The sequence below is a fragment of the Marmota monax genome, unplaced genomic scaffold, assembly GCF_021218885.2.
Source record: "Marmota monax isolate L192 unplaced genomic scaffold, Marmota_monax_Labrador192_F-V1.1 WCK01_AAM20220418_F8-fsc00125, whole genome shotgun sequence".
Lineage (NCBI taxonomy): Eukaryota > Metazoa > Chordata > Mammalia > Rodentia > Sciuridae > Marmota > Marmota monax.
Window position 1 is genome coordinate 13712426 of NW_026695235.1, and position 14160 is coordinate 13726585.

The following is a 14160-nucleotide window of genomic DNA, read 5'->3' on the forward strand; positions in this document are numbered from 1 at the left end:
TTATGACCCTGGTTACTGACCCTACAAGGCCCTCTGTGAGCATCTGGGCTGGCCAGTCCCCTCCTGCCTAGACAGGGCACAGAGGGCCCTGGGGCAGCCGGCGTGAAGGCCTAGGTGTGCCCACTGAGGTCTAGGGTCAGGTTCCCATGCCCTTTCTTGGCTGAGGCTTGCTCGGTGCCCTGTCCCTTGGCCATGGGGTAACCCTAATTTGAGACTTCAGCCTGGCCCTGGCCTAGCCCATTGTGCTGGGGCACCCCACCCTAAGATCCTGTGGGGTAGAAGCCTAGGGGGTATGTGCCTCTCTAATGATGGCACACACCCTCAGGAGTCTTCAAGGGCTGACCACTGGACATTGCCAGCAACAGGCCTGACCCGGCAACCTGCCTGGCAGCCCCCACATCACGAGGGTCAAGCCCCATGGCACCCACTCTCCCCAGGTAGAGGAGACGAAGGACAGGTGTGGTGCCTTGTGGTCTCCACTCCACTCGGCCCTCGTGGGCACCACGTCCCCCAGAGCGGCCCACATGCCAGAGGGAAGCAGATCCACTCCCGAGACAGAAAAAATACCGAGCCTCAAAAGAGAAGCGAGCGAGGGGTGCAGGAAGGCAGGGGCCAGAACTGTGGCAAGACAGAAAAGACCTCAGAGGGAGGATGGGAGGGAGCTGCCCTGGCCCACACTGGTCCAGCCCTGGCCGCCTGCCCCCTGGGGACACTGGCCCCTGGGCCAGGGCCTCGCTGCTGCTTCCCCAAGAGAATCTTGCTGTCTCTGACTCCCTGAATCCTGCTGTCTCTGACTCCCTGAATCCTGCTGTCTCTGACTCCCTGAATCCACCATGCTGTTGAGAACCCCACTTGACCTCCTGAGGTCCTCCTGTGGTGACAGGTTCAGGCCACGGGGGTCTGCAGCTGAGCAGGAGTTTGGGGGTGGGGGGTGTGGGGGGACGGACGGGAGCCCTCAACCCAGCTGGACAGCATGTCAAGACCTAGAGGACCCGACGGACACCGTACCTTCCCCTCCTGCAGGGGCAAGGGAAGGGCTGGGCCCACATTCCCCTCGGACACTGCACCTTCCCCTCCAACCTCCTGCCTCACTGTCATGGGCAGGGGCAGGCTGCCCTCCCCGGCACCTTATCCCTGTGTCCCTGTTGGTTCATGAGGCAATGGACGTCTTTTCCCTTCTCATGTCCCAGGGTGCTGGTGACTTCCTGAGAAGGAGGGTCTAGATTTCATAGTGAAGTCCTCCCTCGAGGCAGGTGGCTCCCTGCCCAGCTTAGGAAGGCTGCACCCAGCCAGACCAACGACGGGGACTGTCACGCTCTGTGCTCAGGCAGACTTGCGCATCTGAAGTCACCTGTCAGGGCTCAGCAGACAGCTGAGGGAGGAGCCCCGGGCTGGTCCCTGGGGCCCCACCATCCAGTGCATGTAGGTCCTCGGGGCCACTTGCTGTCCAATGCAAGGGTCCTGTCCCTGAAGGTCCTGCCACATTGCCCCAGGCACCTGCACTGGCCTGAGCCTCCTGGGACTGGGCATAGCCTCCCAGTCTAGGGACTGTCACCTCAGACTCGCTGACCATGGGACCCTTCCCCTTCCCCAAACCCAAACACATCACATAGGTTTGGAGTTCAGGCTTTATTGAGGCCACAGGTGACCAAGAGTGACAGTCTGTTGGTTCACAAGAGACCAGGACAGGCCTGCGCACACCCTTGCCCTGCTGCTCGCCTCTGCCCATGTTTCCTGACCCCACATGGATGAGCCGTGTGGAACTCTGTCCCCAGGAAGGTGAGGGCTGCTGAAGGCCGTGCTGTCCAGGGAGGTCTCCTGCCGTCTCGTGCCCACCAGCGGTCACTCCTGCCGAGCCTCCAGGCTCTCCAGCACCAGCGCAGCCTGGGCCTTGGCTTCCTGCAGGAGGCTGGCAACGCGCCGGCGGACCTGACGGACACAGGCCTGGAACTTACCACCTCCTGCCAGGCAGCCTCTGTTCTGTCCCCACGGCCTGGCCCCCACTGCCACCTTTCCTGCCCTTTCCCTGGCCTGCCACCCTAGGGTGACCGGGGCCATCTGGGCAGCTCCTCCAGGGTCTCAGAGTGGGTGGGAGCCTTGGGGACCACCAGGCCTGCTGACCTTCTGCAGACTCCCACCCTATTCTCCTCACTTCTTCCCATGGCTTCCTAGGTCACAGCTGTGTCCTCGACACCTGTGGGATAGTGCTCATGTGGCTGACCCTAGACATGCCATGCCGGTGCAGGGTACACCTGAAATACCTCTCTGAGGTTCACAAGAACTGCATCTGCTCAGGGGTGGGGCCTCCTCCGAGGATGAGAACATTCTAGAACTTGTGAGGGGTGTGGCTGCACAACACCACCAATGTGCTAAAGGCCAGATTCTGCACTTTAAAATGGTGAACTGTGTTCCATGAATCGTATCTCAATTATAGTAATAAACTTGTCCTGCCGCTGCCTCGCAGGTGAAGTCCAGGCCAGCTCCAGGGGGCCACGGCTTTTCCCGTCATTTTGCTGCTATGGGGGTCCCCAGCCTGGGAGGCCTGCTGAGAGCAGGCGTGGGTGGTATGGGGGGTGTGGGTGGTATGGGAGGGCATGCCAGTGTCGGGGCTCCTACCCAGCAGCTCCCAGAACTGGCCCCTGGGGAACATTAAAGGGGTGCCAGCTGGCACTGGCCACCCTGTCACCAACCCCCCCCCAGGAGGGGACAGTGCCATCCCCTGAAGCCTCGTTCACCTGCAGCGGCAAGCAGGAACCACCACCTTTGCCCAGGAGTGGCAACCTGGGGCCAGGCCTGGCAGCAAGCCCACCCTTGGCTCACCTGGTCCTTAAACACTTCGTCCTTCACGTCCTTCAGGTTGATGAGCACGTTAAAGTACGCACCAAACACACCCATCTCCAAGGCTTTGGCTGCCACCTGCAGGGCCAGGGAGCGGGGCTGGCTTCAGAGGCCTGGGCAGCCCCTGGAACCTCCCCTCATCCAAGAGGAGCAAACTGCTCCTCCCCAAGTCCGCCTCCCAGGGTCTCCTTGGAGGGTCAGGCTCAGGTCACCTCATACCCCCACCCACAGACAGCAGGCTGCAGAGGTGACCGCCTCAGCCCTGTTTCTGACCTGACAGAGCAGGAGGGAGGCCATGCTCCCCACCTCAGCAGCCGTCTGCCTCAGGCCCAGCCAGCTCCCAGAGGCTGAGGCCCGTATCTGGAGCCACAGGACCAGACTCTGAAACAGGTCTCTTTCTTGTGGACACCCTGCAAACCCTGGTGTCCAGGCAGCTGTGGGAGGCACAGAGCCCTGGGCCTGACTGTCCTGACAAGTTCCTGACAGGCTAAGCTGCCTTGGGAGTTCCTAGAGGGAGGTGGGGACAGGGGTGCCCCGTGACCACGGCCTGACTTCAGCATGACCTTGAATGAGGTCGCAGAACCCATCGTCCAGCTGGAAGAGAAGCCAAGACCAACATGAGGTCCCTGAGGTCCCTGGGCCTCTACCTGAAGGTCGGACTGGCAGGCCAGGTTCCCACACAGGGCCAGCTCTCGCAGCGCTGGCCACAGCGGTGACACTGTTTCTGCCAGCGCCAGCGGCACAGCGACTGCACCTCTCAGCCCCTCTTGCAGGGCAGCCGTGCGCCTGGAACAGAGGGAACTCTGGTCTGAACCAGGTGAAGGGACCCCCTCTGACCCCACCACCCAGGCGCCCACCAGGGCTGGACACACAGCCCCCAAACGGGACCACTGTGCCCTGGATGGGACTGCGCCATCCCCAGACTCCAAGGCCGAGGCCTGGCCACTGCTCACCTGTCCCTCTCCTCAGGAGTGTTCTTGGGCAGCTTCATGGCCTCCTACCAGGAAAGAAGACCAAATAACCACATGGCAAGTGACCACAGGGGCAGCTGTGTCCTCAGACCATGCTGGAGTCACAGTGAGCCAGGCCCCTGTCCTGGGGCAGCATGCCAAAGTGCCCCGACTACATCAGTCTCCCACCCGGGGCTGCTGGGCTGCTGGGCCACTGGACTGGGGCAGAGAAATGTTCTTAGAGAACTGCATCTGTTGGGGTCTGTGGTCTACCATCCTAGACAGTGGCTCTTTAGGGGGGTGTGGGGAGGACAGGCAAGCAGCACTCCTGGGCGCACTTGTTTTTAGAGAAGGACACCAAGGACTCAGGAGGTCCTCTGATTCCTGTTCAGACTCCCCCACAACATGGGGCTCCACACAGGCAGACGCTCTGCACCAATCTAGACACAAGAACCTCAGGCCAGGCAGAAAGATGAGCACAGAGGTACTCCTACCCAGCACCATCCCACGTCACCACCTGGCCACAGGCCTGGGCTTTATCCTGAGTGCTTGTACGTGTGGTTTGTGACTTCACACGCAGGGCCACGACTGTTCCCCTCTGGGACCCCACCCTGGCCTGGTGAGCCCAGGCTCAGCCCACTGCAGGGCGGTCCCGGGAGGCAGCTGTGGGGAGTGCCGGGCTGGTGCCGGTAGCTCCAGTCCTACCTCCACCCCAGCAGCCGTTACCGCTGAGCCCTTCCACCAGCCCTGGCAAGCAAAGGCAGAGCAAGCCGCTCCGCACGTCTGAGCCCAGGGCACCTGCCTCTCTGAGCCCCTTGCCTGTGGACCCCAGCCCTTCTGCACTAAGGCAGAGCCCGACCAGCCACAGGCACTCACAGCCTCGCTGGAGCCTGTGGGCTCGGCCAGCTCAGGTGGCCACGCAGCCACACCCTGCCCCAGGCCCCGGCGCTTCTGCTTCCTGGCTCACTCTGAGGTGGGTTTGCATGAGGGGTCCACAGCTAGCATCTTATGACTCCATGAGATGTTCCTTTTTTTATTTTTAATCTACCTCCTTGCTGTTCACAGAGAACAGGATCAGCTCAACTCTGCTCGGGTATAATCGGTATAATCCTGGCCCGGTGGCTCGTGGGCATAGCACATGTGCCTTCATGCTGATTTTAGTTTTCCTTTTCGTTGGATTAAATTTGCATTTATGGGCTTTCCCCTCTAGTTGTTTACTAATTATCCATCTTATTTTTACTTCTGATTTCTAAATTTAGGGTTGTCCCTAAATTTCTAAAACTTACATTTAAACTGATATTTCTCTTTAAATATATCTCTTTCTCTCTGCCCCCTCATCTCTCGCTCTCTCTCCCTGTCTCTTTCTGTCTGCCTCTCTCTCTTTCTGTCTCTGTCGCTCTTTTTTATCTCTGTCTCTGTGTTTGTCGGTCTCTGTCTGGGCCACTGTCTCTCTCTCATTCCCACTGTCTTGTGTACTACCTGCCCTCTGCCATCTGACCTATTTTGAAAACTCCGATCTCATTTCACAAAGGCTTCGTCTTTTATTTCAGGCCCGAGTGCGCTCTGGAATCTCTCGGAGGCTGTTGCCAGTCTTCTTTTTCCTATGGACCTGCTATGCTGGACTGAACCCAGGTGTGCTGAGTCACGGCCCCAGCCCCTCCCAGCTCTCGCTAAGTTGCTCTGGGCCTTGCTAAGTTGCTGAAGTTGGCTTTGGACTTGCAATCCTCCTGCCTCTGCCTCCTGAGTTGGGATTATAGGTGTTGACCACCACATCCAGCTGGGATGTGGCTCTTCGTAAGGGGCCTCTCCCTCCAGATCTGGGCCTGGGGTCTGGGTCCCTCCAGCCCCAGCATCACAGGCCCTGCCTTGCCAGTGCCCACTGCTCCTGCTGGCCTGTGGCCTGCCACAGATCACCCGCCCCCCAGCCCTCAGGCGGGCCCTCAGACTGAGGAGAAGCTGGCTGCTGGTCCCACAGCACGGAGGACACCGGTCTTCTTGTTGCTCTGGTCTTTGGCCTCCTGTGCTGGGAGCAGCCCTCACCCCCAGCTGCCCACCAGGCAGTCTGCAGGTCCCTGAGCTGGACCAGCAAAGGCCAGGGGTTGGGCTAGGCCCTGCAGGGTCCCCACCCTCACCAGGTAGGTGGCAAAGGCCTGGGCATCCGTGTCCACCAGTGAAGTCAGCTGGGCCAGGGCTGCATGGAAAGGCGGGATCAGGCGCCGCATCACTGCATCCAGGTGCTCAAACTGGCGCCGACCGTAGGTCATCTGGCCCACCATGGAGGCCAGTGCTGCACCCTGGTGAGGACTGAACTGTGATGGAGCTCACAAACCAAATAGCCCCAGACCAGAGCAGAGGGACCCCGTCCTTCAGGGGACCATGGGGTGGTGGGTCAGCCCCAGGCCAGAGCAGAGGGACCCCATCCTCCTGCAGGGGACCATGGGGTGGTGGGTCAGCCCCAGGCCAGAGCAGAGGAACCCTGTCCTCCTGCAGGGGACCATGGGGTGGTGGGTCAGCCCCAGGCCAGAGCAGAGGGACCCTGTCCTCCTTCAGGGGACCATGGGGTGGTGGGTCAGCCCCAGGCCAGAGCAGAGGGACCCTGTCCTCCTGCAGGGGACTGGCATGGTAGGGACACACTCTGGAGTCCTGGGCGGTGCAGTCCCTCTCTTGGGGGCCATGCTCTTTAGGGTCCCTCACTTCAGATTTCACTGGTCGCCTCCTCTGTTGGTGCTCACCATGGCTGCAGAGGCCGCTGCCACCGAGCCGCCCCCAGGGGTGGCTGAGCGGGCGCCCACCTCGCAGAGGAAAGCGCGCAGGGACATGTCCAACAGGCTCTTCTCCAGCCGGTCCGGGACCAGATACCTGCAGGGTGGACAGCTCAGTGACCGGGCCAGTTCAGGTCTCAGCTCACTCCCACCAGGCTCTCCCCAGCGGCAGAGCAGCCACAGGTGAAGGACAGGGCAGAAGCCTTGGCAGGGTCTCCCTGTCCCCCAGCCCCAGCCCCAGCATGCACCAGGTCTGGAGGGGAGTGGAGGGCATGGGCGGGGAGGCTGTTGGAGGTATGGGCAGAACAGGGAAGGGTGGGCAGGCAGGGGGCCAGTAGGTTCAGGGCCAGCACTCACTCAATGACCCTCTCTGAGGGGTTGAAGGGTGCCAGGGAGTCCAGGCCCAGCCGGCTCGCCACCTGGAGAGGGGGCACGTGACCTTAGCCATCACCCTCAGGTCAGGTTGCTCAGGGGCCTGAGGAGGCTCCAGCTCTGGGCAGGCCTGGGACAGCACCCTACTCTGCAGCCCAGGGGAACTGAAGCCAGAGGAAGGGGTCACGCCTGACCACCATGTCCCACAGAGCCACCCACGGGCCCCGAGGGGCCAGCTACAAGCACTCCTCACAACAAGGCTCCATTCTTGCTACCTGCCTAACGAGGTCTTAAGGTCTGGGACAGGCCCAAGTCCCCTGACCACAGAAGGTGACTGAAAGCGAGTGTCACCTAAATGCACAATAGAATCATAACAATCCTGCCTAAGACTGGAACTCTCACCAGAAGCCATCAGACACTCATGGAGCACTCGGCCAGCCACCATCCCAGCTGTTTGGACAAGCAGAGGGGTCCTGGGGAGGGAGGGGGCACTGGAGGGACACAGCCGGGCCTGAGGCTGGTTCCAGTGTGAACAGAGCCTCCCAAGCCGGAGTCCAGGAGTAGGCTCCTGGCAGGAGACCTCGGGAATTTGGGGTCTCAAAGCCAGGCCAGGGTTCCCAGCCAGCACGTGGCCTCAGCTCACGTGGCCTCAGGTGACGTGGCTCCAGCACTCTGCCGTGGCCCTGGGCGGTCCTGTCCCCGGGCCCCAACTATGGCAAACACCAACCCTCTGGGGGGCTTTACCCCCAGGGCCCAGGAGTCTCCAAAGAACCTTCCAATTCCACAGAACCTCCACTCTCGGGCAGACGCAGGACGCACAGGAAGACGTGAACACTGTCAGAGGGCGGAGAGAACCCTGCACAAGGCCAGACCTGTGGGGGACCAGACCCCTCGAGCCTCGGGGCCCCTAGCTGGCCTTCTGTTACCTGCCCTCCATCATGCCCTCCTGTCGTCCTGCATCGCCTTGCTGCAGCCACAGCAGGGGTGGCCATCCTGGAGGGAGGCCTTCTAACCTGTGAGCCACAGAACCTTTCCTTCTCTTCGTTATTCTTGTCGGGTCTTGTGGTCCCAGTGATGAGAAAGCTCACTAAAGCACACAGCATGTACCTGATCTTAAAGTGCCTCCCACAGGGACAGCTAGGAAGAGGGACACCACCTGGACCTCACAGCTGAAGCTGGCACCAGGCCCAGTGGACGGGCCTCCCACTGCTCCTGGAGCCTCTCCTACCAGACGGGTGGCCACCCTGTGACAAGCAGCCTCAGACCAGGCCAGGAGAGACTCCCACAACACAACTCGCCCTGTTTGTAGAGCGTGTCCAGGCCAGTGAAGGCCCAGGAGGACCAGAACTGGCCGGGCAGAAGGCAGGAGAGGCTTAGGAAGCAGAGGTGCCATCTGAAGTGACCCCAGGCTGGGAGGCCAGCCACCAGGGTGGGATGGCACCAACACGATGGTCTACAGATGGAATCCTGGGGCCACGGCAAGAACTCTCCGGAAAGCCCCGCCACCTGCTCACTGCAAGGAGCACGCCTCAGCAAAGGGCTCCGAGAGGCCTCTTGTGAAAGCTGGGTCAGGGTGGACGCTCTGTGCACATGGCTCCACCCAGGGCCAGGCCTGGACCTGGACTGTGATATGAGCACCCCAGAATATCGTAGGGTGGTCGACTGTGGATCGTCTTAATCAGCGTGTGTTAGATAAAGACTGTAAGCATCATGTCCATGATGTGACGGAGACTGCAGAACTTAGACAGACTTAAGAGAGTGATGTCAGAGTCTATCCCCAGGCGCACACCCCAGAGTTCACCCAGTTGTCGGCTGCAAGCACAACTGAACTAGGACTCAGAACCCCAGCCTTCTGGAGCCCAGTGGGACTAACAGGATCCAGACAGAGACCAAGACCTCCGTTGCTATTGTCCCCTCTGCACCAGACTCCTCCAGTCACAGGGGAGTGCCTGGGACCCTTGGGTGTAAACTCAGCTGGGACTCAGAATCAGATGTATATCCGAAGTGTGATGAGCATTAATGAAACAGGGTGTAGAAACCGCTCCTGACAGACCACAGTGCTCCCCCTGGAGGAAGGCCCAGGAATGGGCAGTTTGGCCCTCCCCCAGAGCCACAGCAGAGAACACGGGCAGGTCAGGAGCCTCCACTGCATCGGCAGAACAGCAGGGAGCACGAAGTCCTGCCCTCTGAGCGCAAGCTGGGGGTGAAGGGGTGGAGGGGGACTGCAGGGGCTCCTCCAGGGGCCCGCTGGGTGGGAGCCCCAGCATCAGCTCCATGCCGTCCCTGGTGGCCCGTCCCCACCCCAGCAGGAGACTCACCAGCCTGATCCGTTGCTCCTCCTCCAGGACAAACAGGTTCTCCTTGTCACAGTAGAAGGCAGCCGCGTCCAGCAGAGCCTTCAGAGGCACCAGGCCCACCAGCTGGGAGCCCACCACCGGGAGGTTCAGCTCCTGCTGGCCGACACAGGCCGTGTCAGCACCTCGGCCTGGACCAAGGGTGTCTGGGAGCAGCGCCCCCCAGGACACAGCCCCAGGCAGCCCACCTGGGCTTCTCTGCAGGTCTCCTCGAAGACTGTGTGCAGCCCCGTCTCCTCAAAGTCCAGGAGGTTTGTGGACACCTGGGCCAGATTCCTCTCCTCCAGGTACCAGCCAATGCCTTGCACCTTCCTCAGACACCCTGGCTGCAAAGGAACCACGTCTCCCAGCCTGCGAGGGAAGCTCCCTCCCAGGTCCCTGCCCCGCTCCCCTGCACGGCTGGCCACTTAGCACCAGGGCTCTCCTCACCCCCGCCCTCTCTCACCTGGGTCGGCTGGGAAGGGACAGGGAAAGTCCTGCACAGGGAAACTGAGGCCCCAGGGGCCTGGTGCTGTGTGACCACCCCAGGGGGCCCCAAGCTGTGCCCAGACCATCCCTGGAGGCCTGGGGACACTGACTTGAGGACCAGCCAAGGCCCCACAGTCCCCCCATCCTCCCAACCCACCACCTGCCCGGCAGCTGCTCTGCTCAGTCCTCAAGGGACAAGTCCCCATGAGAACACCGTTCTCCCTTTAGCCAGGGCACACAGGAGGACGGGAGCGTCGCTGGCACTTATGTCAGCAAGGCGCACAGCTGGGCAGCTGGCCCTGGTAGGATCCGAGCACCTGGGAGGACAGATGGGCCTGAGGTGCCCACTTCCTTCACCAGGTATGTCCTCGTCACCTGTCTGACCCTGGCTTTGCAGGAGTCATACACAAGCCAACGTGCAGACCTGATGGGGGTGGGCCCTGGGACGTGGGGACGTGCCCCTGGGGCTTCCAAGAACCTGAGGGTTTGTAGGGAGACCTGGGGGGGACCAGGGCATCTGTGGGGCCGGCACGACAGCTGAACTCTGGGCAGTATGGAAGTGCTGCAGTGTTCTAGCCCTGAGTCCATGGAGAAGGACTACTAAAGCAAGGGCTTCTGACCTCAAGCCCACCCCACAGAGCTAGGTGGGTCAGCAGACGGTGCCCCTGCTCACCATCTTTGCCTGCAGCTGACTCGGTGCTGAGCACTTCCCCTGGGCCCCAGCTCCACCGGGTGACCAGGGGACAGGTGGAGGCTACGTGGGAGCATGGGAGGGTGGCACGCACAGCTCACCTGGTGCTGTCCTCGACCCTGCTCCCGCAGGTTGAGGGCGATGCGGTGGGCCTGCTCCTTGGTGCTGAGCAGGTTGATGTTGAATGCGATGAGGAACTTCCGTGCACCCGTGACGGTGGCCCCCCAGCTGGGGACAAAGCAGCTGGGGCCGAAGTCAGGCTCCCATTCGGCCTGCTTGAGCTGCAGTACAGTGAACCTGGTTTAGAGCAGGGCTGGGTCCACCCTTCCTGCAGAGGGGGGGGGATGGGCCATGCCCTCCCCAGCCCGGCCACCGTGGGCAGCACCTTCTCAGGGAGGGCCTCGTACTCCCCCGCTCGGATGGCCGGCAAGGTTCTGCGGCTGGCTGTCCGTGCCGCCTCACCATAGAGGTACACTGCAAGAGACCCCACCAAGCAGCCTCAGCCAGCGAGGGTCACACTCGTTCCCTGGGCCCTGGCAGGTGGCTCCTGCCACCTCAGTCTGGAACAGCCCTCCCTCGGTTCCAGGCACCCCACTCTGTGCCTCCTAGGATGGACATCATGGCCTCTGAGTGACAGCATGGCCCTGCCCATGGGCTCCGATGCCCTACAAAGGTCATCATTATGCAGCCAGCATGGGGTGTGGCCAGCACTAAAGGACGCTCATTTTTTTTTTCAAAATGCATGTCCATTGATGTAACACAAGTGAGGGCACCCAGAACAGAGGATGAAGCTCGCACAGCCCCATGTCACTGGGCAGGGATGGCCTGGCCGGTGTCTGTGTGTAGGATTCCACCCCAAGAGGTCAGTCCCCACTGCTGGGCAGGCACTGGGTGGGGCTTGGACAGTGCACCCTTCTCCTGGTGGGCTCCCTGCCCCGTCCTCTCTCTGAGGCTTGGAGGTGGATGCATCTTGTGGCCCACGCTGCCGCATGGGCAAAGGGGCCCCGCCAGTCAGGACGCCCTCGGCAGAACCGGTGCCCAGCAGGACCGGAGCACCCCAGGCTGTGCTGCTGCTGCTCCCTGCGGCTTCCTCACTGTGAGAAGGGCGGCCTGCGCAGTGCTCACTCAGGGCAGTCTTCTGCTCCAGGGCTCAGCATGACAGGACTTGTGAGGCCCAGGCCCCCCCAGGTCTCACCTGGCACCTTCAGCTCCTCTGCCAGCCGCTGGCCGAAGGCCTGGGCACACAGCACACACTGGTCCATGGTGACACCCCTCACTGGGATGAAGGGGCAGACGTCCAGGGCGCCCATGCGGGGGTGCTCCCCTGCAACGGGGCTGGTGAGGAGTGGGGCTCCCTGGGACCCTCCGGCCCTCTTGACCAACCTGATCAGACCCTGACCATCCTCCAGCTGTCCATGCTGACCTCAGGAAAGTGGCCAGCCCCCTGTGCCCAGACTCGCCTTAATGACAGCAAATTCTGCCTGGGGTGGCCTAGCAGGGACACAGCCCATCTTCACTGCGAGGGGGGACAAGACCAGATGAAGCAGTAGGAGGGCAGGTGGCACCCTCTGGGATCAGGCTCTCCTCCCACCCAACCAGCCCCGGAGCACTCCACAGGTGCCCTGCTTGGCTCCAAGGGCACCCGGCCAAGCCAAATGCCAGCCCAACCCTCCTCCCCGCCGGCCCACTCAGCACACTCCAGCCACTGAGGTGGCCTGCGCGGGATCAGTCCTCCCGGCCCCCGGCCCTCTGCCTGTAGGACTGGCTCCTCTTCACCCTGAGATGACCCTCTTATCTGTGGCCACCAGGATACCAAAATCCCTCCCTATAGAAAGAGACCCTGGTCTTTCGACCGGCTGAGCTCCTGTGTCCACGGACTTTTGACCCTGCCTACCAGTCATTGTTTGGTTTTCGGGAGGCTGACAGGTCAGTTTCTGCCACGTCTTCTACCCTGGCCTCCCCCCAGGGCCTGCTGAGCCGGGTGCAGATGAGGGAGCTGTCGGTCACCTCAGGACCCTGAATCTAGGGCGGCTGGTGTCCACACCTTCTGGGCCGGCGGGCTCCCAAGGACTGCGTCCACTGGCCCCTCTGTGCCCCTCCCCACCCTCCTGGCCCTGGGAGCTCACAGACCCAGCACCACAGTGTGTCCAGGACAACGGGTCCTTCACGGGGTCCTCCGTAAAGTCTGCCCAGTGGCCCTGTTGAACCTATACCCCAGACCACTACCCTGACCACCTCTGTCCCAGGACGGCTGGGACCAGCACGGGGCTCCACCAGGTGCTCTGAGACACCCTCACCTCGGTGCCTGCTCATGTCAATGAGCCGGGAGGCCGTGCGGGCGGCACTCAGGGCCCCTTCCACCACACACTCGGGCTTGCCAACAAAGGTGTAGACGGTGCGGTTGGTGGAGAGGCCTGCGTCGACGTCCAGCAGGACACAGCCTGGGGTCTGCGAGATGGCCTGGGAGATGGCCCCGATCACCTGGGAGAGGGCCCAGCCCCAGACTCAGTCCCAGGTGGAAGCTCTGGCAGTGGCTGCACCCTGCCCTGAGTGTGGGGCTGAGAGGTGGCTCGGAGCATTTGGGGGCCCTCCAAAGAGCTGAGCTGCCCCCAGAGGGCCTGCCTGGGGCAACAGGTGGACCCTATCGCAGGGGCCATGATGGACAGACCCAGCAGGGAACAGGACCAGGTATCCCCTCAGAAGGAAATGAACTGGGGGCCTGCCCACAACACCCAGAGGGTTGTCCAGGGCACCCAAAGGTGACCAGCAGGCCAAGACCACAGAGGGCAGGGTCCCTAACCCCCACAGCCTCTCAGTGGAGGGGCATCTGTGGGGTGCTGATGACAGTGGGGGAGGGGCTCACAAGCCTAGAACCTTCTGAGAAAACTGGGACTCACTGCCCGATCCTGTCCTGCAGTCCTCGGTGGCCTGCCTGACATCTCTGTGCCTCAGGTTCCCATAGGTTGAGGCATGACAGTGTCCACCTGACAGCTGTGGGGGCTGTTGCAGGGCCACTCCTGGATGTCCCCTGAGGCCTCAGACAGCTCTCCACACTGGTCTTCAAGGGGCCCCCTCAGAGGGAACCACTGAGGACCCCGGAGACCAAGTGATCTGCCCAATTCCCAGCAGGGGCACCACCAGCTCTGTGTGCCGCCCCCCACCCGCCAGTCAATGGAGTCCCCCACGTCCAGGGCACTGCTAGGACGGGTCCTGAGGAGGCAGCCCGCACCCACAAGGAGCACGCTCCCCTCTTCACCTTCACCCCGAGCCTGCACCAGGGTCATAAGGCCTCACCTCCTGGTCTCTCCCCTCTGAGAAGTTGGGGACACACTCCACCAGCTGGGACATGGCCAGCACTTGGTCCAGACACTGCTCTTGAGGGACAGAGAGGAGAGGCACTCAGAGGTGTGGGCCTAGTGCCGCCAGCAGTGCCCTCCCACAGTAGGCTTCTTATTAACCAGCACCTCAGAGGAGGTGGAGCTGGTCCTCGGGCCGCTCCCCAGAGCACCTGACCAGGCCAGTGGGGCACTGAGGACCCTGGAGGCTCTGGTGGGGTAAAGTCCAGGCAGACGCCTCAGGCCAGTGTAGCTCAAGTCCCAGCTTGACCCAGGGCCACTTGCTGACCTTCCAGTGGCCCTGTATTGTCCTCTGAGTAGCCTTCCTGGTGACCCCCTAAGTGACCTCTGCACTCCACAGAGGTCAGCACGACTCAGATGGGCAACTGG

At 61.9% G+C, this 14160-nt stretch overlaps 1 protein-coding gene across 2 annotated transcripts; it reads right to left on the reverse strand.

Annotated features, from left to right (window-relative positions):
- Positions 1 to 1610: 1610 nt before the first annotated feature.
- Positions 1611 to 13886, reverse strand: Ftcd (formimidoyltransferase cyclodeaminase). Of its 2 annotated transcripts, XM_046439169.2 has the most exons (14): positions 13730 to 13886; positions 12733 to 12916; positions 11631 to 11759; positions 10821 to 10909; positions 10537 to 10716; positions 9465 to 9602; positions 9241 to 9372; positions 6908 to 6969; positions 6521 to 6647; positions 5921 to 6082; positions 3792 to 3835; positions 3486 to 3624; positions 2821 to 2916; positions 1611 to 1929 (listed from the first exon to the last, which is right to left on the reverse strand). In XM_046439169.2, exons 1-14 carry the CDS (start codon positions 13781 to 13783, stop codon positions 1843 to 1845), a joined length of 1623 nt encoding a protein of 540 aa, XP_046295125.1. In that variant the 5' UTR covers positions 13784 to 13886; the 3' UTR covers positions 1611 to 1842. The 2 variants fall into 2 exon arrangements, with proteins under 2 accessions (XP_046295125.1, XP_058433216.1); XM_058577233.1 differs by lacking the exon at positions 11631 to 11759.
- Between the last annotated feature and the right edge of the window lie 274 nt (positions 13887 to 14160).